This window comes from Ictalurus furcatus, chromosome 3 (assembly GCF_023375685.1).
Source record: "Ictalurus furcatus strain D&B chromosome 3, Billie_1.0, whole genome shotgun sequence".
In the NCBI taxonomy this organism is placed as follows: domain Eukaryota; kingdom Metazoa; phylum Chordata; class Actinopteri; order Siluriformes; family Ictaluridae; genus Ictalurus; species Ictalurus furcatus.
In genome coordinates this window covers 30,185,978-30,213,680 of record NC_071257.1, presented here as the reverse complement: position 1 = coordinate 30,213,680, position 27,703 = coordinate 30,185,978, and the positions used below count along the sequence as shown (strand labels likewise).

The window sequence follows — 27,703 nt, the reverse complement described above, 5'->3', positions numbered from 1 at the left end:
CACACACACACACACACACACACACACACACACACACACACGCGCACACACACACATACATACACGCAGTCACTAGACTGTGTTCAGTCATTTTGACTGCAGCTACAGTGCTAGAACTTTGTCCTGGACCAAATTTCAATGCAACTTAAGGTTTAACGAAATAAGATTTATGTAGTTAAACTTGGCATAATTTCTACCCAGTTTTATTATCCCTTACATATAGACACCATTTACTGGAATGAGCAAAAATGATTACATAAACACTAAGAATGCACACAATAGTATTTACATCTCTACTGACAGAAATGGAGAGCAAAATGGAATCTAACCAAAAAAAAAGTAAATCATTGTCATGAGAACTTTTTTCAAAAATGCAAATGAAAGAATAAAGAATCAATAAGTAAATGCAAACAAATTGTAACCTAGAAAATGATCTATATGTTATATAATATTATATTATATTATATTAAAAACTATTGTTTTTAATTAAAATTATTAAATTAAACTAAAATTATTGTTTCAGTCTCCATAAACTTTGTCGCCTTTGACCTTTTTTTCTGTTATACATGCAGTAAGGCTTCAAGCATACATTGCTTGGAAGGGTTCCAATACTTTTGCAAGCATTCTTTTCTCGGAAGAACAATTTTGAACAATTGAGTGCGCAGTTAAATAAAATTGCTGCTTTTATGCTGTAGTCCTTTAATATATCAGTTTGCCTAAAGGATGCCAATAATTCTGCACTGCAGTTAAATTGTGAAAAAGTTGTGGAACTTTTAATGCCATTACAGATAAGAGGAAGTGTTCTAGCAGTTATAATAGTGTTAGCTCTATTGCTAGCTCAGCCGTTCTTCTTTTAATCTCTCACACACACACATACACACACACACACACACACACACACACACACTTCTCTTCTGGTTTGCAGTTTTATTGTAGAAGATGGAGAGACATTTGGCCAGGGCAGAGACCGAAGTTTCCTGCTGGATGACACCACTGTGACACTCTCGCTGGGTCAGCTCAAAAATGTGAGTGTGTGTGAGAGCGAGAGAGAGTTCATTTAGACTGGTTAAGTGAATGTGCTGAGACATCTCCTGATTTGTGTCTCAGAGGCTGAAGGATGTAGCAGGAGAGGCGTATTACCCACTGCTGGAGGACGAGTAAGAACCTGCTTTTCTTTTCTGCTGAACTCAGACATGAACCAAATCTTCTTCCTGTACTGAGAGCGCAGTGACCCCAGTAATTAGTGCGACAGCCAGACCGAGAGAAAGGTGGATAGATAGACGGGCAGATAAATGCAGTGGACAGACAGAAAGATGGACAAGTAAACAGACAGGCAGACAGATAGATGGGTGAACGGATGAATGATTAGTCAGAGAGACAGACTGATCGCTGGATTAAACAGACTGAATGTTACAGACAGACTGAGAGCTAGATGGACAAATGCATAATGGATAAAGAGACACATGGACTGACAGTCTGATGGATTAACATATAGATAATGGACAGACAGACAGACAACTAAATAGATAACAGAAAGACATAGTTTGATAGACAGACAGACTATGAAAGGTAGATGGATAAACAGAAGTGGGTAGAGGGAAAGACAGACAGACAGACAGACAGGCAGGCAGGCAGGCAGGCAGGCAGGCAGACAGACAGACAGACAGGCAGGCAGACAGACAGACAGGCAGGCAGGCAGGCAGGCAGGCAGACAGACAGACAGGCAGGCATTCCTATTCCTAAAGAATGCACTGTTAAAGCAGATAAACAGCCCAGAGCACACATAAAGATATATCAGTAATAACCAAACAGAACTAAATGGCAGATAATAAAGATTTTATATTACATATAATAATAATGAATATAATAATAAAATGAAAACATATGTTCGTGTTGTGTAGACAGACCTGTCTGCCTCAGTCCATCAGCAGTAACGAGCTCTCAGCCGCCGTCAGCCTTCCTCTCATTATCCGAGAGAGAGACACCGAGTACCAGCTTACACGCATCGTCCTGTTCGACAGACTCCTCAAGGTACACACACACACACACACACACACACACACACACATACACACTCATACATATGTACACAAACAAGTGCACTAATGAAGACACACTGTGCTGTGATCTTATTCGAATTAATTCAGAAGCGATTTTCATAAAACATCAGGAAACTGTATTCTGATTTAATGCATCGGTGTTAATAATAATAATAATAATAATAATAATGTTCTCTTTCTACACACACACACACACACACACACACACACACACACACACACTCTGCAGCAGTTCTGTACACTCTGTCTGCTGAACTTGAGTTCTACAGTGTGTTACATTGCTGTAAGTGTTATGAATATACATTCCTCAGGCGTATCCATACAAAAAGAACCAGGTGTGGAAGGAAGCCAGGGTGGATATTCCTCCTCTTCTCCGAGGACTGGCCTGGGCTGCTTTACTGGGAGTCGAGGTGAGTAGAAAACTTCAATTCTTTTGTCATGCTGCCTAGTATTTAAATAATCATTTGTGGGGGAAAAGGACATTTTAGTAAACAGCACCAAGGAAGAGGTTGGTCAGTTTGTAAATGTCAAATGATTCATTTCTGTCCTACACCTCTCCATGATTTGCAGCGTTTCTACTTAAAAGTACAAAATACAAGGCAGTGTCTATGGAAATGAATGAATTTAGCACCCGCAATGTGGAACGTTGATTAAGTGAGCAATAGTGATGAGGACTTTTTCTTTTTTCTTTCTGCGAATCAGTTCATTCAACTCACCGATAAGATTCGACTCTTTCGGCTTCCGAACAGCTCACTGCCATTCTTTTGGGATATTACGTTCGTGAATGTTTTTGTTTGCCGATCTATGGCTGAAATTGCTTCAGGAGATTTTACTCTACCTTCTGATTAACAAAATAGCAATGCATTTGAATACGTCATTGCTATTGTTCTGCTGTGTCTGAGCTTAATGAAGAAGATTCATTTCCATGTATCCTGATAACTGATCGATTTGCCTAATATACATAAAGTACATCTTCAACAAGCTGCAGTGCAGACGTCATGCTACGGCTGATAGTCAAACACACTAAACTTTCACAGTAACAAAGCATCAAAGCGTTTATTTTAAATGAAGGCTCATTCACGTGAGTCGACTCGTTCGTGTACGACACCTCAGTAATGCACAGGTTAATAAAGCAGGTAAAATTTTTGCGGAAGCTAGCCGAAGGGTTAGGGTTAGGGTTAGGTATTAGTCTTTATGGACTGAAAATGTATAAGGATTATGCCTAAGTATCTCAAAATGATAGGAATGTTTCTTACAGTGATGGCTTTACAATGCTTTGTATTAGATATTTGCCAAAGAACATGTGAAAGCATTTTAATTAACAAGTACCATATGAACAGAACATACACCCTTGTCTATACTCATGTTTTGCATTCATATCGTATTTTTGGACCTATTTCTTTGGACATATTTCGTTGCCTTCAATCAGTGTTATATCTGAGTTTGGCTCTTTTGGGATTTTATTTTGAAAACAGTTAGCACACACACAAATCTCATTTACAAAGAGTTTCTCCCTTGATGTTGCATGCAACATAATTTATGCAGTTATTATTTGTAAATCACAAACAGCATGCCCTTTATTTGGTTATCCCATCTCACATGCAAATTAGTGCCTGTTATTATTAAATCAGGGCCTAAGTGTTCATTCTGTGTAATGATTGGCACTTGTAGTGCTAAGGACATGCTGTCTTTTTTACTACAAGGACTTACCTGGGTGTTGACTGCATCCTTAGTGCAGAGTGTACAGATTTCATGATCTTTGATTGGGTCATAAAGGGAACTGCAGGTTAACTCAATTGTACTTGACCTTGACTTGATAAATGCCCATTAAAGCACTATGCTGTGTTGCTAAAAGCCAGTAGGCTTTTGGAGGTAATTTCCTGGTGATTGAGTTTCATTAATCCAAAAGGCCGAAAAGAAATGTGGAGGCTTTCTGTGTGAAGACTGTGTGAAGCGGAGTGTATAGAGAGTTGTATACACAGTGAGCTTAGTGTGTGCTTTAAGAGCTACAGTCAGTGCTGGCGCTTTAGCTGATAATATCAACGTGAAGCACTAAAGCTAGAAAAACTCAGTGGATCATGTGCCATCAGGATGGATGGCTGGATGGATATATAGATAGATAGATGGGTAGATGAATAAATACTGTACTGTATGTATGATAGAGGGATGGACAGATAGATGGATCGATGGGTAGATGGATGGATGTATAAATGACAGGGATGAAAGGGAGGAAGGAAGGATATATTGAATGGATAGATGTATGGGTGGATAGATAGATAGATAGATAGAGCGATGGATGGATGGATGAATCGATGTGTAGATGGATGGAAGAATATATTGAATGGATAGACGCATGGGTGGATAGATAGATAGAGTGATGGATGAATCGATGGGTAGATGGGTAGATGGATGGAAGAATATATTGAATGGATAGATGCATGGATGGATGATAGATGGATAGATAGATAGATAGAAAGATAGATAGATATATAGATAGAGTTATGGATGGATGGATAGATGGATGAATCGATGGGTAGATGGATGGAAGGATATTGAATGGATAGATGCATGGGTGTATGGATAGATGGATGGATAGATAGATAGACCGATAGAGTGATGGATGGCTGGATGGATGAATCGATGGGTAGATGGATGGAAGGATGTATTGAATCGATAGATGCATGGGTGGATTTATAGATGGATGAATCGATGGGTAGATGGATGGAAGGATAAATGACAGAGGGATGAAAAGGTGGATTGAAGGATGGATATATTGAATGGATAGATGCATGAGTGGATGGATGGATATATAGATAGATGGATGGATGAATAGACAGATAGATAGATCTGGGTAGATGAAAATATACTGTAGATGATGAATGGATAGATCAATTGATGGGTAGGATGATAGAAGGATAGTTGGATGGATGGACGGATGGATAGATACTATAGATGATGGAATGATGCATAGATGGATTGATGGGTAGATGCACAGACAGATTGACAGATGGATAGCTGGATAGATGGATGGAGTGGTATAAATTGTTGCACATTTAAATGTGAGACTTTATTAAATTTTCATATTCAGTGTGCACTTCTTGTCTGAAATGTTATTTGGTTTATTTATTTGTCCATTCTTTTCCAGGCCTATGTTTTACAGCTACAGTGATTCAGATACGTGTGTTTATATTCATATTGCAGGGGGACATCCAGGCAAAGTATGAATCCATCGATAAGGACACGCCCATCCCCACAGACCGACAGGTATTGTTGTGATTTGTATTGATTTTCTGCTGCTGTTGTTGGTCTTCAGCTGTCACTTGAATGACTGAAGGTTATTGGCTCCTTGTATTATTCATAGGGCTGTTCAATTATTTACAGTATTTAGTGAGAGGAGACCTGAGGTTCTTTCTAAACACTTTCAGACATTGAATACCTGTCTGTTGCTGTAGAAAGAAAGTTCATAGTCTTGAACAGAGTTTTGTCTACATTTAAACTGATGCTTATTGGCAGGTTGAAAAGAATCTTTATCATGAATACTAGATTATTTATAGTTGTTTGCAAAGGTTGCATTCTTTAAGACAAAATAATGAGTATCACTTATAATATAGACACATAGATGATGATGTTCAGGTTGGACTTTAGAGTATCAGGAAGTGAAGTAAGTGTTTAAATGATGCGTGTTTATAATTCTGTAATAATAATTTTAAAAAAAGGTGTCACGTTTCCTCAGTCTTGAAAGGTATGAAAGGCATTTGTCCTAGGTACAGTATTGTCACGATTTCAAAGCGGAGACGGAAGCAAGTGCGGATTAGAACTTTAATTAATAGCAAAACAAAAACTATAATAGGCAGCAAAACAATAAGGCAAAGAATAACCGTGAAACAAAGACCATAAACACAGCAACATAGACAACGGCAAATAAAGACAAACGTAAGACAAGGAGTGCAGTGCAGACTGTGGCTATATACACATAGGTGTATATACATAGGTGCTCCTCATGTGACTGTGATGCAGTGAGGTGCAGTGGCTGCTGGGAACCGTAGTTCAGATTCATTCTCTGATATACATGACAAGTATGTTAGGAATAAAACCATGGGGATGTGCTGTTATGGGAATAATCAGCGATAAGGTGGTGTGATGCAGCCCTGAAATTGGTTATTTTCCTCTATTAGCATGTCTGAAAGTGTTTTATTCCTCTCATCCTAATGCAATTTTCCCACAGTTACAATTTTTATTTATTAAAGAAAGACACGCTGTACTTCTTATCCATTTATTGTTACATAAGATGTTGTGGAACATACAGGCAACATGTTCACAACATGTTACAACAGCTATAAACAGTTGTTACCTCACCAGCCTGTCTTTTCTCTCTTCCTTGACACAAAAATCAAAGCTTGTCATGTGTCCGAGAAACCGGGAAATCCCAAACCCAAATCCAAAGCTGACACTGGAGACTCCTTCCATAAATGTTAAAAACACTTCATCATATATATATATATATATATATATATATATATATATATATATATATATATATATATATATGTGTGTGTGTGTGTGTATGTATGAAAAGATCAAATAACAGCGCATTCTTTAACCGTTCATTATTAATCTTTGATTATGTGGTGCCTCCGCTGTACAAGTCCACGTGAATGAGTTGTTACTATAGAAACGCGCGCATTAATATGAAACTAAAACTTACTCACATAAAGCTTTTTTCTCCTGCACTGTGCTTCCATAAAGTATTTATAATTAACTGTAAATGTTAGACTTTTACTGTCAATGTAATGTATCACTAATTTTCCTCAGGATCAATAAAGTATCTATCTATCTATCTATCTATGATTTGAAATATAGTTGGAACAACTGTCAGGGTTGTATAGCTTATATAAAACATTAATCAAGCTCTGACCAATCAGAATCAGGATAATGAGTCTAGAATGTCATGAATGGTTTCTTCGAGGTAAAATTTTTTTTTTTTTCTCCCTCCTTTAGATCGAAGTGGACATCCCACGCTGTCATCAGTACGACGAGCTGCTCTCCTCGCCCCAGGGTCACATCAAGTTCCGGAGAGTTCTGAAGGCCTGGGTTGTGTCACATCCTGACCTCGTGTACTGGCAGGGTGAGTATCCGGTGGTGTAGTTCTTTTTTTACACCATTAGGTGGCTCTCACGTTTCGCAGGACGATATTTTGAGGTTGCAGCTCTTATTAACGAATAAAGGAGCACCGGGCATTTTGTTCACTTAAAGAAAAAATATATATAACTCGTCCTGAACGGCTTTCAGCTATAATATAATATTTATAATGAATATGTGATCTTCACTTGTGGAAAAGATTTACTGTTTGATTGACATCTTTCATTGGCATGTTGGTTTATTTTCACGGTTTCCTACATTAGATAAAGTCCTCACTTTATCTCTACCTAAAGAGAGTAATGTAGCGGCGTTTTAACACTTTAGTCTCTCCGGCTCTCTCACCTTCACATCTGTACACTCTGCTCAAATAGATCAGAAAAGACACCTTTGCTGTTTTTCACAGCTAACAGCTAGCACTTGTTTGTTTGAGATCGGTGATTTTTTTTCTCCTATTAAACATCTTTGTAACTGCAAAAGCAGTGTTCTCCTGTGACATCAGAGCGCCAGACACCGCTACCTTCTCAAAAGAATAATGAACCAACCTACAATTTAGTAAAAGAATCCCTGAATACACCACAAATGTGTTGTTTCAATGTAACGTATTTAATGTGTCTCAGGGTGGAGTTTTCTTCTAATGTGACTGGCACACATTGATAGATGTTGCATGTTCATGACTTTTAAACATTCTTCTACAGGTTTGGATTCACTTTGTGCCCCGTTTCTGTACCTGAACTTCAACAACGAGGGTAAGGGTCATTTAAAAAAAAGACCCAAACAATTCTTACAGCTCAGACAGGCGCTTACCTCTTTAATGTGTTCTTTCATTCGATATACAATCTAAATTTCAGTGCATTCCCTCATTTTAATGACTAATCACTGCCATTCGTTTCTTTTAGCACTCGCATATGCCTGCATGTCCGCCTTCATCCCCAAATATCTCTACAACTTCTTTCTGAAGGACAACTCGCACGTCATACAGGGTGAGTGTTTTGCGCTAAACTGGTATTAGTAGCTATTCGTGATTTCCCTCCACTTCCACCTTGATAAAAGCCCCTGTTCTGGCTGAAGAAAAGCAGCTCTAAAGCACGATGCTGCCACCACCATGCTTCACCGTAGGCACGATGTTCTTTTGGTGATGAGCTTTCTTTCTTTTTTTTTTTTTGCACCAAACATACCTTTTGGAATTATGAAATTATTATACTTTTTGGAATTGGTCTCATCAGACCAATGGATGATTTAGCCGAGCTTGGATATTTTTTGTGAGAAAGGGCTTCCGTCTAGCCACCTTACCCCAGAGCCCAGACATGTGAGATTGTTGCCACATGCAGAGAGTAATCAGTACTTCTCAGATATTCCTGCAGCTTCTTTTTTGTTGCTATACGGCTCCTGGAAGCCTCCCTGGTAAGTTTTTGTCTTGTCCTTTTGTAAATTTTGGAGGGACATCCTGGTCTTGGTGATGCCACTGTGGTGATGTCACATTTCGTTTTTAGTTTTTGAGGGATGTTTTTTTAGGTTTTGGTGCAAAAATAAATGGTAGCAAATAAAGGCGCATTTTTAATTTTTCAGCAGGAAACCCATGGGGATTGCAATCTTTTGCACTTGACTTTAATGTAAAGGAGTTGCATTATGAGATCATTTTGTGCATGTAAACTTATCCACACCCAACCCCCCCCCCCCCCCCCACACACACACACACCTTTTTTATTTTTATTTTTCTTGTGTTTCCTTTGATTTATGAATCTTATCTAGAAAATGTTCAAAAACTGTTAATAATTCAGTGTTGAAGCACAAGTACGAGCATCTGCAGTATCAGGTTCTCAGAGGTTACCTTTCTAAGTTCTTTTCTTTTTAGTTTCTAGGTAATTGTATGCATCATCATAAGACAAAAAATGGGGTGTCAAAAAAAAGTCAGTGCTCTTGCTCAGTCCAAACTTGTCGTTCTCATGTCTCTCCCTCGTTCAGAGTACCTGACTGTTTTCTCTCAGATGATAGCCTTCCACGACCCTGAACTCAGCAACCACCTCAACGAGATCGGATTCATACCAGACGTAAGTGTTGACCATTTTTATGAACGATTTAATGGAGCTCTGTGCTTGACCTGTCTGACATGAGACGAGCACCGAATGGATCGAGTGCAGGAGAGCTTCATATATGGGGACATTAACTGAACTTTGCAATTAGTCCTGCTTTCATTTCTGCCATTGAAGCAACACACACACACACATAAATGTAGTGTGTTTTCAGCTGAGATTTCAGACAGATTTTCCTTATCACCAGAATGAGTGTGCACACACACAATAAGTGTTAGATTGGATTCTCTAGATTTCATGTCTTCAGAATCACACTGAGGAGGGTCTGTGTTGTGTTGCGTTGTGTTAGGATGTGTGTAAAAGTGGGTAGCGGGTCACATAGCCACGTCACAGCTCCAGAGTCCCCGCATTCTATCCTGAGCTCGGGTTTCCACCTGTGTGGCGTTTCAAATGTTCTTGCCATGTCTGAGTGGGTTTCATCTGGGTTCTCCGGTCTCCTCTCACCTCTGAAAAACATTCTCATAAGTATGTAATGATCTAAAGTGTGTGAATGCGTATCCATGGTGCCCTGTGATCCACTGGAGTGTATTCCCACCTCCCACATAGTGTTCCCGGGAGAGCATCCAGATCCACTAAATCTTTGACCAGGATAAAGGGCTTACTGAAGATGAATGAATGAATGAATGAATGAATGACGTGTTTAAGTAGCGTACAAGTCAGAAAGTCATGCTTGCTCACTTTAATCTTAATTTCCATGTAGGCACATTCCAGAGTTTCTGTATATCTGTTAGATTTCTGACCGTCTTGAAATCATCAGCCTTTGGCTGGAGCCTCGTAAAAGACAGCGTTGTCAGGAGATGTGTTTGTATTTAGCCAAATGAATAAAGAATCCTCATTCAAAGACGGAGCTCTGTTGGTCTGAATGAGCTGCCTAGACAACACTGATTACAATGGACTTCTTTTATTCATTGGTTTACCACCGCGTTGGCTCGCTTCTGCTTGTAAGTGTGCTTTGAAACAAGATTAGGACTAATTCTTTGTTTGGCAAAGCATTCAGACGGTAATGTCATTGCAGCGAACAGTGACTAGCAAATGAGACACTTGGGGAAAATTGAAATGTTAATATTTAAAAAAAATACATTAGCTGCCTGCCTTGCAAATTCACCCAGATATAAACATTTAGGGAGTATATACAGGATCACGGTCGCATCCTTCGTACATTGTGTAACAAATACAAGAGGATAAGATGACGTCTGCCAGTTGAGAAGTCATGATTCATAACCATGCTTTGTAATTCTGGATTCTGATTGGTCGGAGTGTGTTGATTAATTATCTTTATGCTAGAGTGCAGTCGGATTCTCAAATCTGATTGGACAGAAGGCGTGCATTATTTTTGTATAACCGCATGAGTTGTTCTAATATGATATTGCCTCTATAGTAACAGCTAACACACAGGGATGTAATCTAAGTCTGATTTAATCTAATCTAAGACTAATAATAAATACATTTTTGAACAAAGTGGTGAAGTTTTTATTTTTATTTTTATGGGAGGCATCATAGGGGCCATGGCTTAGTGGTTAGCATGTTTGCCTTACACCTCCAGGGTTGGGGGTTCGAGTCCTGCCTCCGCCCCTTGTGCAGAATTTGTTCTCCTCGTGCTTTGGGGGTTACTGGTACTCCGGTTTCCTCCCCCAGTCCAAAGACATATATTGTAGGCTGATTGGCATCTCTAAATTCTCCATGGTGTGTGATTGTGCCCCATGATGGGTTAGCACCCCTTCCAGGGTGTCCCCCACCACGTGTCCCAATCCAGCTGACTCAGTTATCCACAAATGAACAACATGGCCTAATAAATGAATGAAGCCAGTAAGCGTTTAATCCTGATCAGTGGCCTGGTGGATCCGGAACACATACGACACAAGATATTACACACACCCACATTCACCTATCAGCAATTTAGCATTGCCAGGTTTTTAGACAGTAGGAGGAAATCAGAGAACCTTAAGGAGAACAGGTAGTACCTTAAATTCAGGATCGAATCAGGGACCCTGGAGCTGTGAGGCACCATAGTTTTGCTATGGACATCGGGGACCCATTTTTGATATTCGCCATTTTGTCCCCACCACTTTTTAAGAGTGTAGTTTGTTCAAAAATCATTTATCTAATAGCTCGAGGCATAACCTGATCCACAAAATCACTTTTTCAGATTTTGTTTCTCAAGCTGGCATCTGTAATAAAGTGTCTCAGGCGCATGCAAGGTTGTATCAGATTTCCTTTCCTGTGAAGCTGGGATGTTTGCATGACAGTAATATGATCAAATTATTGTATCATGAATTAATTTATATATACTGTATTTATACAAAAGCCATTATAAAGTGAGCAGTTATACAGACTTAACACTGACATATCTGTCATAATATGGACAGTTTAATAAACCTGCAGGGATACAGCTCTTTTTTTTTTTTCTTTCCTATTTCTTTTTTTTTTCTATTAGGTATAGTGAAAAATGGATGATGGTGAATTTCTAAATTTAATAATACTTCCAAAGCATTCATCATTCCATGGTTGCCTTAAGTGTGTACAAAGCTGGGTTGGTTTTAAATGCATCTCTTCAGAGGGATGCGGTCGTTACAGACAACTCAAAACGTATTAGATGCAAATTGGCCTGGTGTTTCATCACTCACGCAAGGTTTTTTTTTTTTTTTTTTCCCCCTCGTCATCATTCATGTCCCAAGCACTTTTACACCCATACAAGGCTCCATCACTACCTGCTGTTTTTATTACATGTCTCTCTAATATACGGTAGGATGATGAAGCAAAAAATTCTGACCACTCACAAATGAAGCATTGCAGAAGCACAGATAGGCATTGGTTCTCTCATAACAACAGCATTTGTCTAGGTCTGGCATGTGCTAGAGGGTAAGCAAACAGTCAGTTCTCAGAATTGACATGTTGGATGAGGGGGAAAATGACCAGATGTGAAGAACTGAGTGACTTTGACAATGGTCAGATCAATTTGACAGAAGGGCTATTGTGCGATTTTTTATGATATTTATGGGAGGAATGTGTCAGAAAAAATGTATAAAATGCTGCTTATAGGGCTGTATAGCCGCTGACCAGCCAGAGTGCCCATTCTAACCCCTGTCCACCATTGAAAGCACCTACAATGGACGCAAGCATCAAAACTGGATCTTGGAGCAATGGAAGAAGGTTACATGGTCAGATGAGTTGCTTTTTCTGTCAGGTACGTGTACACCATTTACCTGGGGACGTGATGGCACAAGGATGCACTATGGGAAAAAGACAAGCCGATAGAGGAAGTGTGATGCGCTTCGCAGTGTTCTGCTGGGAAACCCTGGGTCTGGCCGGTTGCATGGACGTCAATTTGACATGTTCCACCTACTTAAACATTGTTGCGGACCAGGTACACCACTTCATGGTATTCCCACATGGCAGTGGCCTCTTTTCCGCAGGATAATGCGCCCTGCCACACTTCACACATTGTTTTGGAATGGTTTGAGGAACATGAAGTATTCAAGGTATTGCCTTGACCTCCAAATTCCTTAAATCTCAGTCTGCTGAAGTATTTGAGGGATGTGCTGGAACAAGCCCAAAGCATCTGCTGCTAATGTCATGGCGGCAGATACCACTGGGCATCTTCATAGGTCTTGTAGAATCCATACCTCGGTGGGTCAGAGCTGTTTTGGCAGCATGTGGAGGATCAACAGCATATTAGGCAGGTGGTCATAATGTTTTGGCTTATCTGTATATTAAATATCAGCTTGTGAATATATTTCACCAAATGCTGACATGCTTTTACGTATATCTGAGATGCATGCAAAAGAGAGAAAGAAACATTTGAATTCAGCAAAGTCTCTAGGTTTTAGAACTATATACAGCAGAAAATGTCAGAATTTCACAATGTGAAGGGTTCTCCCAGAGTACCACACTTCTATTATTCAAAGTAGGCCATCTTAGCATGATATGAGAACATAAGAGGCTGTTAAAGGTCAAGATGTCCTAGATTTGGATATATATTAGATCCTTTCACTTGATTTTAGAGAGTCCTTCTTTCTAAATAATTGTGTTTTTCATCACTTGAGTAAAAAGTTGATGTTTGATTGCAGTATGCATTGACAGCGTCTTAATGCCAATTCAATTTAGCTTTATTTGTATAGCACTTCAAATCAGCAAATCAGCTATACAGAAACCTGTATGTAAACGTAAGGGGTGTAATGATCAGGCATTCTATCATATAGTTTGATCTGAGGTTCTCTATTCGATAAGTCTGCGTATCATACAGTACGTTCAACAGGTATAAAGGCTGTTTATCGTAAAAGGCCATTTATTATATCATGAGGTGTAATAAACATTATCAAGTTTATTTAATTTAACAGCTTAATCAAGCCCATACTCCCTTTTTGTCTTGAGGGGCTACATTTCCTGGTTGGGGTTATGGTGGCGACAAATTAAGAATGTCAGTCCACACTTCTCTATCCAAGGCCACGAGTTCTAGCTCCTCTTGGGGGAACCTGAGACATTCCCAAGCCACCTGTGAGATCTCTTCAGTGGGTTCTGGGTCTGCTCCAGGGTGACGTTCCTCATACAGCCGACAAGGTCCAAAACATCTCGACTGCCTAGTCTTGATTTTGGAAGAGCAGCAGCTTTACTTCAAGGTTCTCCTGGATTGTTGAGCTCCTCATCCGGAGAATACTTTGAGACGAACCAGACTCAAAAGAGAACCAATCCTTTTCTCTTCTTGGTGACACTGAATAGTGATATAGATCATGACTTTTCTAAAAGTATATACACTATGTGGGCAAATGTGTGTGGACACCTGACTGTCACACCCATATATGGTTCTTCTTCAAACTGTTAAGCACACAATTGTGTACAATGTCTTTGTATGCTGTCGTATTAATGGTAAATGGTCTGCACTTATATAGTGCTTTTTTACAAAGCGCTTTACACTGTGTCTCATTCACCCATTCACACACACACTCACACACCAATGGTAGCAGAGCTGCCATACAAGGTGCTAACTTGCCATCAGGAGCAACTTGGGGTTCAGTGTCTTGCCCAAGGACACTTCGGCATGTGGAGTCATGTGGGCCGGGAATCGAACCACCAACCCTATAATTAGTGGACAACGTGCTCTACCACCTGAGCCACAGCCGCCCTCATTTATTACATAAATGAGTATTACAGTTTCCCTTCACTGGAGCTAAGGGGCCCAAACCTGTTCCAGTATGACAGTGCACCTGTGCACACAGTGAGGTCCATGAAGACACAGGTTGATATGGAAGAACTTGAGTGATCTGCACATAGCCCTGACCTTAACCCCTTTGAATGCCTTTGGGAAGAACTGGAACACTGACTGCACCCCAGGCCTCCTCACCCAACATCAGTGCCTGACCTCACTAGTGCTCTTGTAGCTGAATGATCACAAATCCCCACAGCCACGCTCTGAAATCTAGTGGAAAGCCTTCGCAGAAGAGTGGAGCTTATTATAACAGCAAACGCAGACTAAATCTGGAATGGGATGTCACTAAGAAAATGTGAGTGTGATGGCAGGTGTCCAGAAACTTTTGGCCATATAGTGTCCTATAATGGCAAACAGTACAATCATGAAAGGATGTTTAGTATGAGCATCGTAGCGGCAGTTCATGATTATAAATCTACAGAATCCAGGTGAGATTATCCACTGAAACAGTGGCGAGTCTTGGGTATAAACTGTTTTTGGGAAATCTCTGAGGCGATAGTCATTTAAGGACTAGTGTGGAAACTCTGTCCGTTTTTATATCTGACTGGTTTTTCAGGAGCTTTCTAGTTTTATCTCTGTCTGTATCCTGTTCTTTCAGCTTTTCAGTGTTTGCACCTCTTTAGCCAACTCGATCTGTGCCACACCGACAAATCTGTTGCCTCCATACTTTCTCCTGCGGGAGAAAAATCCCAGAATCTCTTCCCAGGCTCTTTTCTATCAAAGAGAGGAAAAAGATCCATGACCCTCCAGCCTTGTCCATCCTCCGTGAAATCCCAGGAGCGGCACGAGAAGCCGAATAAAAGATGAATAGCAACAATTAACATTGAGCTGATGTCCTCTTCAGTCTCTGAGCAGCTACCATTGTCACGAATGCGATAAGAAGCCAGGCGCCTGCTGTACAAGGATGAAATGTGCTGGCGAATTTACTGATGGAGTTTATGAATGTTAATTAATCTTGTAGCATTTGATGGATTTTTTTTGCCATTTCTGAGCCATTTGTCTTGTTCTTTGTACAGATTGTCATCCTTGAGTAGAGTCGCAAAAACCATGTCGTTTTCAAAGAATTACAGTTTTATTTTTCTTGCCTGGGTAATATTTGACCTTATCGCTTTGAATCACCGTTTCACTAAAAGCACAAATCTATCTTGGCTGATTGTGGAAGAACAATATTGTTTCACAAAGCATTGAGTTTTGGCTAGGTTCGTCCTAATGCTCCCTGTGAAATTGGTTTTCCCATGCTGTTGTGACGGCCAACATAAACTGGTGGCTTGTTTTTGTTTGCGTTAACGTCTTTAACTTCTTAATAGTTCAGAAAGTGTTGCGACACACCGAGACTCTGGAGGAACGCTCAATCACGTGTGCAGTGAGCTGCAATATGATGCGCATATTTCACCCTCTTCATCTACGACTCTGAGAGTTCTCTAATGATAATAGCAATATGATGTAATTTGTGTAATTTACCTTGAATCTCTCAAAGGCTCATATATAATCACTGAGTAATACAAGCTGAATCAATCCAGATGATAAATGCACACATGCACAGGTATATTATATGCTTGGCTTAACATTTGCATTTATTTAGCAGATGTGTTTAGTCCTAGCGAATTATAATTTAAGTAGAATTCAGTCCATGAACAAAAGGTAAGAGGCAGTCGCTGCTTTATGCATCTGTGTTTAAGCGTACCGTGGCAGGAATAACTCTGACCTGAGACGGCATGAAGAAGAGACCTTGGAGGAACCGGACTGAATGATCCCGCCCTCTTCTAGGTGATACTGGATAATTGGATTATAAATCATTAGGGTATACAGGTGTAAAAGAGTACAGTCAGAGTAAGAGTTTTGAAAGGATGTTCAATATATATATAGCCGCCGGTGGGGCGGCTGTGGATCAGGTGGTAGAGCAGGTTGTCCACTAATCGTAGGGTTGGCGGTTCGATTCCCGGCCCACGTGACTCCACATACCGAAGTGTCCTTGGGCAAGACACTGAACCCCAAGTTGCTCCCGATGGCAAGTTAGCGCCTTGCATGGCAGCTCTGCTACCATTGGTGTGTGAGTGTGTGTGTGAATGGGTGACTGAGAACCAGTGTAAAGCGCTTTGGATAAAAGCGCAATATACGTGTGCCATTTATCAATATAAGTAAGCCTGTCACGATAACTACTTTTTTGTTGGACAATATATTGGTCTTCTGAAGAAAATATCCTTTAAATTTAGTCTATGTTTCGTCATGTCTGACTCTGACTAAAATTGCATCGGATATGAGATAACAGCGTTTTAGTTGACAGAAAAAATGCAAAAATTAAACCCAAATATTCACACATTTTATATATTAACTTAAACATGTATCAGCAAAAACATGTGAAAACCGGATCTCCTGAAATAATAACGTTACAATGAGTACATTATTGTAATACGACATTGGGAATTGTTTACGCTTTACTCATTCATTGTTCACGTTGTTATGGAAAGAGCGTATTCACAACGTGACTTACCCGTTCTACCTAGCGCCTTACTTAAGCTCACCTACTTACTTACTTAAGTTCACTTGTGCATTCGCGTCCTTTTGTGCAGAAGTAAGTTGTAATATTACGTTTATGTTGTGTTTAATCTCATATATGTATAGGATGCATTTTGGTGAGTTAATTAACCCGCTAGTAAAGCGCTTCAGTTTCCCGGTGTTCATTCACTGTTCAGCTTCAGCTCACACAGCTCAAGCGGCTCGATCCCCGACATTATTGACTACGACTGGTATATTTGAAATTACTCAAAAAAACATTGTTAGTGCATTGGTAATATCTTGCGTCGTTTTTTGTCAACAGTATGTTTTAATTTAATCTTAAATTCGAACGCACATGTTGCATTCGTATGTGCATTTTGATCTTATTCAAGGAATATTGCAAGTTCGACTTTTAATTTGATTTGAGCAGACAAGAGGACAGAAGCAGTGCGAATGGCTAAAACGTTGATGACGTTCATTCTTATGTAAATACAACGGGCGACATAAAGGTCAGCAAAAATGACTGCGGTCATGTCCATATATCGTACGATAAGTCGTTAACGTAATTATCGTGTCAGGCCTAAGTATGAGACGATTGTGAATGGGAGTGTTGGGATGAGCAGAGGATGGTCTTTATCATTACAGCAGCAGCTCTTTGGTACATTGTGTTAACAGTATCCAGGTGAGATTATCCACTGAAGCAAAGGTGAGACAGATCTTTAGAGTATTGTAAGTGATGGGGACATCGAAGATCACAATGAAGAATACCTTTATTGCAGGGTAGCAGTACATGAAGTACACTTCGGGTTAATTGGAGTCAAAGTGAACCTCAAACAATACCAGCTCAGGCTTTTTATACTGTTTTTTCAAACCAGTTTTTCCCCACCCGTAATTTAAATGAAGTCTCGCTCGGAATGTAAACAATTAAAGTGATCACTTTCCACTCTTACATTATTGATGTTAGAGATATGACCACTGAAATGGTGGAGTGATACGATTGTCTAGAAAGATGTCTTTCTGAATGATAATTACAGTCACGTACCTCTTTGTTCAGGGATGGTTCACGATTCAACTGATTGAATGTCACTTCAGGTGGTGTCATCCATATATTGCTGAGACTGAGATGAATTGTCCCTGTGATGATTAAGCCTTTTTGGCGGATGAGCTTGTTCTAACACCTACCTTGGAGTGGAATCTGCTTAGAGGCAGTCTGTAATTTCTTACAGTATCCATGTGGGACTGTCCATAGCAGTAGAAAGTGACTCACAAGTGCATACAGGCTGAATCAGGCAGATCTGGAAACTGAGAAGAGTAACAACAGTGGAAGTGTGCCAAGCTCTGGCGTTAGCATCATATCAGGCAGCATGAGTACATGTATAGCTCGACTGAGAGAGATTATTAGATTATTAGGTATGTGTTCATCCTACATTGGTTTAAAAAGAGTGTAAGTCAGAACGCTTTGATTTCTAGCTGTGACAGCAGAACTAACAGGAAGAGCTAGACGGTAACACACATGAGTGCACCCAGTTTCCTCCAGTGGGACAACCAGTGAACCCTTAAGGTTTCTACATTCTCTAAAAGTCTGTTGCACTATGTAGGTCACCAGCATGGCATTTCAGACGTTTCCTCTTATCTTAGACGCTATAATCAAAACTGGCACGAAGATGCTCGCTTTGAATCTATGCTGTGCAGTGGGTGTGGGCTCCCAAAACAAAACTGAACCGTTGTTTTTTTTTTTTCTTTTCTTTTAAAAAAAATAAATAATTTTTTTTTAAAGAGTCGCATCTGAGCCTCTCGCGGTCACCGTTGCTTTTCCTTGTTTATTCGTTCTCTGTTTGACGTCCTGACGTCGGTTCACGTCACAGACCACTTAAAGGAAATGTCCACCCTGAAACACAGTAAATAGTGAAAAATTTGTGACGTGTTTAGTGTTCTTTATTCCCATTAGAAGGTAGTGTTTATCTGCTGTGCTGAGATCACAGGGGGATTGCTAGTGCAGTTAGAATGGCATCTAATACGAGAAAGGTCATTCCATCTCCAGTGGTCCAATACAGGTTGCTTGGTCATTTTTAATTTTCCGGAATTTTTTTTTTTTTTTTTTTTTTTTGAGTGATTACCTCTATGTATTGTCATTGCAAAACCACCATTTTTCTTTATTATTATTTTACTTAGTTTAAGTATGAAGGCCATCTTTGTGTCATGGCGCACAACAAAGTTTGGTTATTCAACCGTTTATGGAAACCTCAATATCTCGGCTCAGGATGGTTGTAGCTCCTTGGAACAAATGCTGAATTCTAGAGCACATTACATGTATGTACCTGGTAAATACATAAACATTTGCACATTCTTGTTCCTTAGACTTTGAACTTAAGTCCAAATGTAAAGCTCAAGATTGCTCACAGTTCAATTTACAATGGGAAGGGATCACGTCTCAGTCTTAATTTTTATACTGGGTAAGTATATTGTGCATGCAGAACATTTCAAGTTTGAGACATCTCTTGTTTTTTTTATGGGGGCTAGAAAGTGCAATTTTTCAAAATTCCCCTCACTTTCTGGTTGAATATCTCTGGTAGGGGACCAGATACGAGCCTGAAATTTTCACTGAAATAAGTCCTCTATAGTAGCATTCTGCTATATAGTAGCATTTTAAGTTTGAGATCCCACTGGTTAAAGAGCTAGGGCTAGTAGAAAACTGAGGAAAAGTTTTTGAGAAATGAACAGATGTAATATAAGCATGACGGATAATAAAAATGAACAGTATTTACCAGTAATTTTGTTTATGATTGACACACAATAGCTTATGCTTCATATTAAACCATAATGAACTTTCTTTTACTTTCACACTATCCGGTGTTACCCACATGAGGACGGGTTCCCTTCTGAGTCCGGTTCCTCTCAAGGTTTCTTCCTCTTAACATCTTAGGACGTTTTTTCCTCGCCACCGTCACCACCGGCTCGCTCGATAGGGATAAATTCACACACTTAAAATCTGTATCCTGTGTTTATGTTTCTGTAAAGCTGCTTCGAGACAATGCCCATTGTTAAAAGCACTATACAAATAAAATTGAATTGAATTGAATTGGATTATGCTTGTCAGTGAGGTCTAAAATGTTATTAGGTTTGATATTGGCAACATTGAAGCATGTAATGTGCTCTAGAGATCAGTTTTTGTTCCAAGGAGCTAGTACCAGCCAGAGCCAAGATACTGAGGTTTGCATAAACAGCTATATAAGCAAAATTTGTTGTGTACCATGGCAAAAAGATGAGCATTGTAGTTAAAAGTAAGTAAAAATTTGTATTTTTTTTTATTGTGATTTTGCAATGCGAATACATAGAGGTCATCACTCAAAAGATGGACTTTAGATGGACTGTACCCGAAAACATTTCAACAGTCTTAAAAATAAGGATTAGGGATTCTTCAGGATTTGCTGTTAGTGCCTAAAACTGCTCAACGTATGATGTCATATTAATGAGAACTTAGAAGAAGTGGAAGCAGCAAATGTTGGACTCAAAAGTCCAGAACAGTGCTGGGTTAAGGGGCGTGGTCTTCAAGCAGCTCACTTCACTGTTTCATTCCAAAATAAGAGGATCACTTATTAATTACAAATATTTATACGTATGCAAGTCACCAAGGATCGATTTGCGCCTCTAGTGTGGATTGTCTTAAAAAGACACATCGTGAATACTTTAGAGTATGCTTACGAGTGTGGGTTCTACAGTGGTTCTTTTTTTTAAATGGAAGTATACAATGAAAGTGTAATATACTGTAGTATATGGTACAATGATTCTTTATCTCTGCACGATAGGGCTGCCGAACAGTGTTTGCTCTTTTATGGGTCTGGGTTTGTAGCTAAGAGTGGGAGGAGGAACTGTTTTGCCTGGAGGATTAACATAGGATTGAGTCCCTTGCATAAGGAGATTTAGGAAAAAAAGATTTTTGTGTGTTCTGTTTAATTCTACCTGCTTCTATACCAAGTCTGGAAGTATTCCCAGATATCTACATTGTTTAAGCAATGTATATTTATTGAGCAGACACGTTCAAGTGAGAGTCCGGTTCAATTCAATTTATTGGCAGGACTCGTACAGCACTTACAGTATTGCCAAAGCACTGAAGTGATAAATTCTTAATTACTCAACCACTAGTGTGACTTCTATATATTTAAACATCTTGTTTTATAGCTGACCCCTGTAGTGTGAGCTGCAGTGGTGGCTCATCCAGTTAAGTTTGTAATTTAGGGAGATGATGCATTACAGCTAATACAATTTTAAAAAATTGCTTCTTGTTGTTATTGTTGTTAGAGGTTGACTGGAACTATGGGTTATCAGCAAAAATCCACACCGATATTGTTTCCCGGTTGCGTCCGTTGTGGGAGAAAGGACCGCTGTCATTAAATACATTTACATCTACATTTATTCATTTAGCAGACGCTTTTATCCAAAGTGACTTACAAATGAAAAAATACAAAGCAAAAGAGTACATAGTACAAGAGCAGCCTCTAGAGGCCAAATTTAAACTATCACTGACAAATTTTGTTGTGTTATTTGAAGTGTTTTTTTTATTAATTTTGGATGTATATCTTTTATTTACTTTATATATATAATTTATTTACTTACTTATTTCATTTAAAGCTGCAGTGCTGAACTTTTGCCTCTCTATCACCATCTTTGTTTGAAACCTAAATGGCAAGTTATGTTTGGAGCTATTTTTTTTTTTCCTGGGTTGGGCTTCGGCACTGCTCCTCTGCGCAGGTGGTAGTTTGATGTATACTTATCAGAGTTGCCTGTTTTTGCTTTTCAAACTGTGAGTGGTTTCCATTTAATATGTTGCAGGCTCATTGAGTCTGTTTACATTGATGCCGTAACAGGCTGTAATAATATTGGGCTTGTTTTGAAGCTGCAGTTGCTTATTTGTCTCGTGAGAGTTGGCAACACTCCATAAGTATCCATATGTGTTGTATATTAGCTCCAATACTTGACACCAGAGGTGGCAGCGAATACGGTTTACTTGGAGTCGAGGTAAATTGCTCTGTCTCATAGCTAGCAGAAAATTTACCACACTGACCATAGCAAAACAAACAAACAAAAAACAACATAGGAAACTCAATACCTAGCAGAATCAAGTGAACAAGTGGGCGAATGTTAAATAGCTACCCATTGAGCCACTGAAATGTCTTAACTGTTCAGCAGGAAAAAAGCCATCAGTCTTCAATCCCTTCAGAACTCTGAGTTGTCGCCACCTCTCAAATGCCATACCGATATTTATTCTCGTTTTAGCATGGGCTCTGTCGCGTTCCCTTTTTGACTGCAGGCTCTCTGCAGTTCGAGCCTTCTTTGTTTTGACAACAGCTAATTCCCCAGCTGTCAACAATGATTGCGTTTAGAACTATCCAGATTAAAAGCGATTTAAATTCTAAGCAACACTCCACCATCCTCAGCCCCCACACACGCGATATAGCATCCGTCTCTTCTTCTTTCTGTTTACGGACGTGACCTCAAACTGAAATTTCCCACGAACTCCGACCCGACAGCTCAAATTTTAAATCATTATTATAAGCTTACCGTTGCGAATCGAGGTAAGAAGACAGTTTTGAACACTGATTTTTTTTTTTATGTACTTGCTCAATGATTGATTTTTGTTCATTTTTTAACAAAAAAAGTGCCATACTGCAGCTTTAAAAAAAAAAGTACAGTACATTTTCATGGTACAGTCAGTACTGTTTATTTTTGTAATAAAGTTTAGCAGTATTTTACTTTGAGTGTTATGTTTTCATTCAGTATCAATTTTAAACACTGCTGGTTGATTAATCGGTTATCGGCAGGTAGGTACTGCCCAACTTCATTATCGGTATCTGTAAAATCCACTATCGATCAATCTCTAGTAGTCGGTGTTGTTGTCATTGCTGATGAGTACTCTTAGTTGTTGAGCAATCGACCATTTACACCCAAACGAGCATTCTTAACGGATTGTACATGTAGCTAGCTAATGTTCAACCGGACACAGTTTATAAGCTGCTATAAACACAGCACTAAAAGCTTTGCAGTTTTTTAATAAATAAAAAAATTGTATTCACTTGTAATTTATTAGAATTCAAAGATACAATGTTTTACTTAACTGGAAAATGGTACCATATGGAGGGGATTTTTTTTTAAACACCTAAAGTGCTCGTATTGGCTTAAATATTAAACCAAGCAATTCACTCACTGTCATTTTCTTCATACTCTCGTGCATATGTTGGTAAAAACCAATCGGTCTTAAATTACCGAGTGCACTCACGGCACAGCGGATTTACCTTTAGCGATGGCCACAAAACTGACGACTAAACAGTAAACGAGCGCCTCTTAAGAGCAGTGTGCGCTACATCTTCCAATAACGCAGCTCATCCAGTGCAGAGCTTCGGCTAACTTTTCATCCTGTTACAGGACACCATTACTTTTGCTCTAATTGAATAGCTAGTCTTAACTAGTAATACGATCTGAAGCCGATCAACTGAGGTTCACATTAGTGAGTCTACTTATATGTAAATTTACACGAACTCGGCAGCTCTTGTAGGACATGAACATTTTTTTCCCTTCGAAACTATCTGGATTTTCATTGGATACCACATTTTTGTGTAAACGTTTCTGCTATTTACGAATAAATTTGTTTGCTTGATTGTCACGTAATGTAGGCGCAGGACAAAAGCAAGTGTAGGTATGGCAGTTTAATCAAACAAAGTCCAAAGGATCAGGCAGAAATCAAAGTACAAGGCAGGCTAGGGTCAAACGATCAGGCAAAACTCGGCAGGGAAGAGGATCGAGGTCAACAGAGTAAACAAGGTCAAAGATCAGAAAAGCAAACACGATATAAGGCTTGGAAGTACGACAGAGACTAGGCAACTGAGCGTAATACTTCGCGAAATCATAGTGTTCAAAAGGTCTCTTGGTTGTGAGTGCTGTGAATAGGATGCAGGTGTGCGTGATTAGAGTGAATGTGAGTGTTCTGGGAATTGCAGTCCATGGTGGCCATGTTTGTAGGCCGCCATGCAGGATGGGAAATGTAGTCTATGGTTTGCTGTGATATGACATTGATGAATGAGGCCCATTGATAGTCCTTGAGCGACTCATGTTCACTAGACCTTACATGTCTTTGTGTGTTTTACCGTTTGCCGGATTTAAGATTACTATTTCCTCATCTAACCAAAGCCCAATTTTCTTTTCTACAGCTGTATGCGATTCCATGGTTCCTGACAATGTTCACTCGTAAGTACTGTTATACATTCACATGCTCCACTTAAAGCCATTAGCTGGTGCTGGAACAATGAGACTCGATCAATCCATTCTTCCTTATTCATATCAAAAATTGATGAAATGAAATATTCATGGAAATGTCTAACAAGCAACATAAGTGTTTTGTGAAGAATTAAGTGTATTATGTAGTATGGCATGTTATATAGAATACATAGCTTAACGGGACGTTATGAGCTGCATGTAAGATGTTCTCGCGAAATCTCAGTGTTTCATCATTTTCAATTTGATTTGATTTTGAAGTTCTGATGCGTGTTTGGGATGCAAAACTTACCTATAAAATATACATTTCAGCATTAACCCAAAAGGTTATTTATGTTATTATATGAAACTGCGCCTTATGCATCCTAAGATGAAATGTTATTTGATATTTTTGATATAACCTAGGTCAACACGATTCACATTTTGTCTATGCATGATTCAAATCACATCTCGGTAAGAAGCTCTTTTTCTTCGAAGTGTTTATCAGAGTATAAATTTCCGAAACAATCATCGCTGATGGTCCGTAATGGCCCATTGTTTCCGAAGGCGTATTTTCCATTATGCTGAAATTTGTGCTGAATTACATGCAATAATTATTAAATAGCAAATTCCTCCATGCTGGTGTGGTGAAAAATCTATTACAGCCCACGCGTCGATTTTCCGAACGTCTCGTTCGGTGAGACAAATGTCATCTAATCTTGTTCAGTGTGCTGCTGTGAGCGGCTTCTGTTCGACGCCGCTATGTAAATGAGGAATGACACACTTGTTGAGTTGCATTTCATGAGGAGAATTAGAAAAGCGCAGGCTTAAGACCGGAGATGGTGGTGCGAAACGCCGCCCATGTGAGCTTTTGACCTGGAGTCTGTGTGGAGGGAAAACACATAGGCTCTCCTTACTGATACAAATTCAGCTCCATAAGCCAAACACGCTCAGCCTTCGTATACTCTAGAACGTACAGCTGAAATCCAATATTGTGCTAGTTTATAGATTTTACTGTATCATGTGTCCTTATGAGAAGATAATCAGATACTATTTGTAACCATGGTGACAAATGAGGAATGCTGTTAACATAAAGTCAGCTTATTTCCATAATTATCCCACATCCGACTAAAGGCCGTAACTAATTTCCAACTTCCGACTGGGGAAAAAAAATTAAAAAACGCCTCCTCAACTCCTACTTAGGAACTTAGGACGGTCTCCTCAACCCCTGAGTTCAGCAAGTGACGTAAAATCACCATGGTTAAATGTAACTATAAACAGATAAAAACTGTGATGTGTGTCATGCATTAAAATACATGAAGTTAAAAATTGCGAACGTTGGCAATTTTCTATGGTATAAGATTGCTGAAACACTGCGTGATGTGCTGTTCTAGGAAAACAATCAGCTTTAGAGCTCCAACATTTATTTATTTTTATATGAATGCTGAAGATAAGGCCTTGTTCATTTCATCTAATGCAGGAAACAATATTAGCTAAGGAAACCTTAAGGTAAAGTAATATGACGCACTTAATTAACTGCACTCTTCATTTATTCCACTCTTTTCTTCTTCTACACTTCTTAATGTTCCTAACGTATCAATGCGAGCAACTGCAAAGCCCTTGTAAGTGCATCGATGAAACCGATTTTGATTCCGTTCACCCTAAACGTCCCATTCGTCCTGCGTGTGCTTCCTTTGTAGATGTCTTTCCCCTGCATAAGATCTTCCACCTGTGGGACACGCTGCTGTTGGGCAACTCCTCGTTCCCGTTCTGTATCGGAGTGGCCATCCTGCAGCAATTGCGCGATCGGCTCCTGGCCAACGGCTTCAACGAGTGCATCCTGCTCTTCTCTGACCTGCCCGGTAAAACACATCCCTTCATTGCTGCTGCGCATTTCTCACAAGCTCATTCATTCAAATATTTAAAAGCTGTCGAATTCTTTCCAGTCCGTGTAGTGCTGCTGTGGCTGTGCGTTATCGAGTGTCGTGTTTTGTTGTTTTTTTTTTTAAAACTCCTGCCAGAGTGTGATGGAGAGCCTGCAGTATGAGTTGGTTGACATTTGGACACATAAGCATGTGCACTCAGCTTGAGGCATTGGAGAGCTGATGCAGTGCAGCAGAGTAGTTTCATTTGGCTGTACAGGCTGTGTGGTGTGTGTGTGTGTGTAATTCGGCCATGAGCTCTGTTTGGAGCATAACGTATATCCAGATCCAGAGAGAGCTTTTCCCTGTAGTTTTAGCTTGAAATTCTAATTGTATTTGGCATGCAGTAGTTTTGTGGCTGGAAATACAACGCAAACAAATGGCAATAGTGCTGCAGCTCATTGGCTGGAGCGTGCAGATTCTTTACTAATATTTTTTCGTGATGGTTATTACTAAGAGAGTATGAGGCTTATTTGAAAGGTAGTGTTTCTGGCAGAAATGTTTGTAAGAGTTATGATATGTTTGTATATTTCCGTCTTCTTTTTATATTTTTCAGGCCCTGAAATGAGCTCCGACTTTAGCTCTTTCCTTTAAAGGCAAATCATAAAAGCGTGTTGGGTGGAGAGAAAGCTGGAGTGTTTTCCTTGTAATTATAATTTGCTTTGTAATCAGTGTGCTCTTTAAATATTCATTCTAAACAAAATTAAATTCAAATTAAATACACTATAGGGCCAAAAGTTTGTGGACACACTGACGTCAGACCAATATGTGCTTGTTGGACATCCCATTCCAGATTTAGTCCAACTTTGCTTTTTATTAAAATCCTCACTCTTCTGGGAAGGCTTTGCACTAGATTTTGGAGAGTAGCTGTGGGGATTTGGGTTCATTCAGATACAAGAACGTTAGTGAGATCAGGCACAGATGTTGGGATGTTGAGGAGGTCTGGGGTGCATGCGGTTTTCCAGTTCATGCCAAAGGTGTTCGGTGGGGTTGAAGGTCAGGGCTCTGTACAGGACACTCGAGTACTTCTGCTCCAACCTTGACAAACCATGTCTTCATGGAGCTCGCTTTGTGCACAGAGGTATTGTCATGATGGAACAGGCCCTCTTAGATCCAGTGAAGGGAAATTGTAATGCTACAGCTTACAGAGATGTTCTGTGGAAACAGTTTGGTGAACCACATATGGGTGTGATGGTCAGGTGTCCACAAACTTTTGCCCCTGTAGCGTAGGTGAATAAATATGGCACCACAGTATGTAGCTAAATAGATATTTGAGTTTGTGATTCAATGCCAGGTTTAATTAAAAGCATAGCTGTTGTTTTCTCACCAGTATCCCAAGTGCTTCCTTAAATTCACTGAAGAAGCCAAAATTGTGATAATGATTAAAATACCATTCACACTGTTCAGCTTTACTTGTTAAGTTTATTTACATTTTTTTTTATTAGTTCAATGTCAGTTTACAGACGATGCTTAGATGGATAGTTTTTGTTGTTTGACAACAAAATTGGCAAATAGATCGTCTACTTCAGCACCCATGTGTGTAAAAGG

The 27,703-nt window shown here is 39.5% G+C and overlaps 1 protein-coding gene across 1 annotated transcript in view; it reads left to right on the top strand.

Annotated features, from left to right (window-relative positions):
• tbck (TBC1 domain containing kinase) overlaps nt 1-27,703 on the top strand; it is an 84,299-nt gene that overhangs the window by 24,000 nt on the left and 32,596 nt on the right. The window contains exons 12-22 of the mRNA XM_053621981.1: nt 926-1,025; nt 1,108-1,157; nt 1,902-2,031; nt 2,372-2,470; nt 5,262-5,324; nt 7,059-7,185; nt 7,895-7,945; nt 8,096-8,179; nt 9,162-9,247; nt 24,191-24,227; nt 25,934-26,095. Coding sequence (XP_053477956.1) covers nt 926-1,025; nt 1,108-1,157; nt 1,902-2,031; nt 2,372-2,470; nt 5,262-5,324; nt 7,059-7,185; nt 7,895-7,945; nt 8,096-8,179; nt 9,162-9,247; nt 24,191-24,227; nt 25,934-26,095 — 989 coding nt within the window. The remainder of the gene's footprint in view (nt 1-925; nt 1,026-1,107; nt 1,158-1,901; nt 2,032-2,371; nt 2,471-5,261; nt 5,325-7,058; nt 7,186-7,894; nt 7,946-8,095; nt 8,180-9,161; nt 9,248-24,190; nt 24,228-25,933; nt 26,096-27,703) is intronic.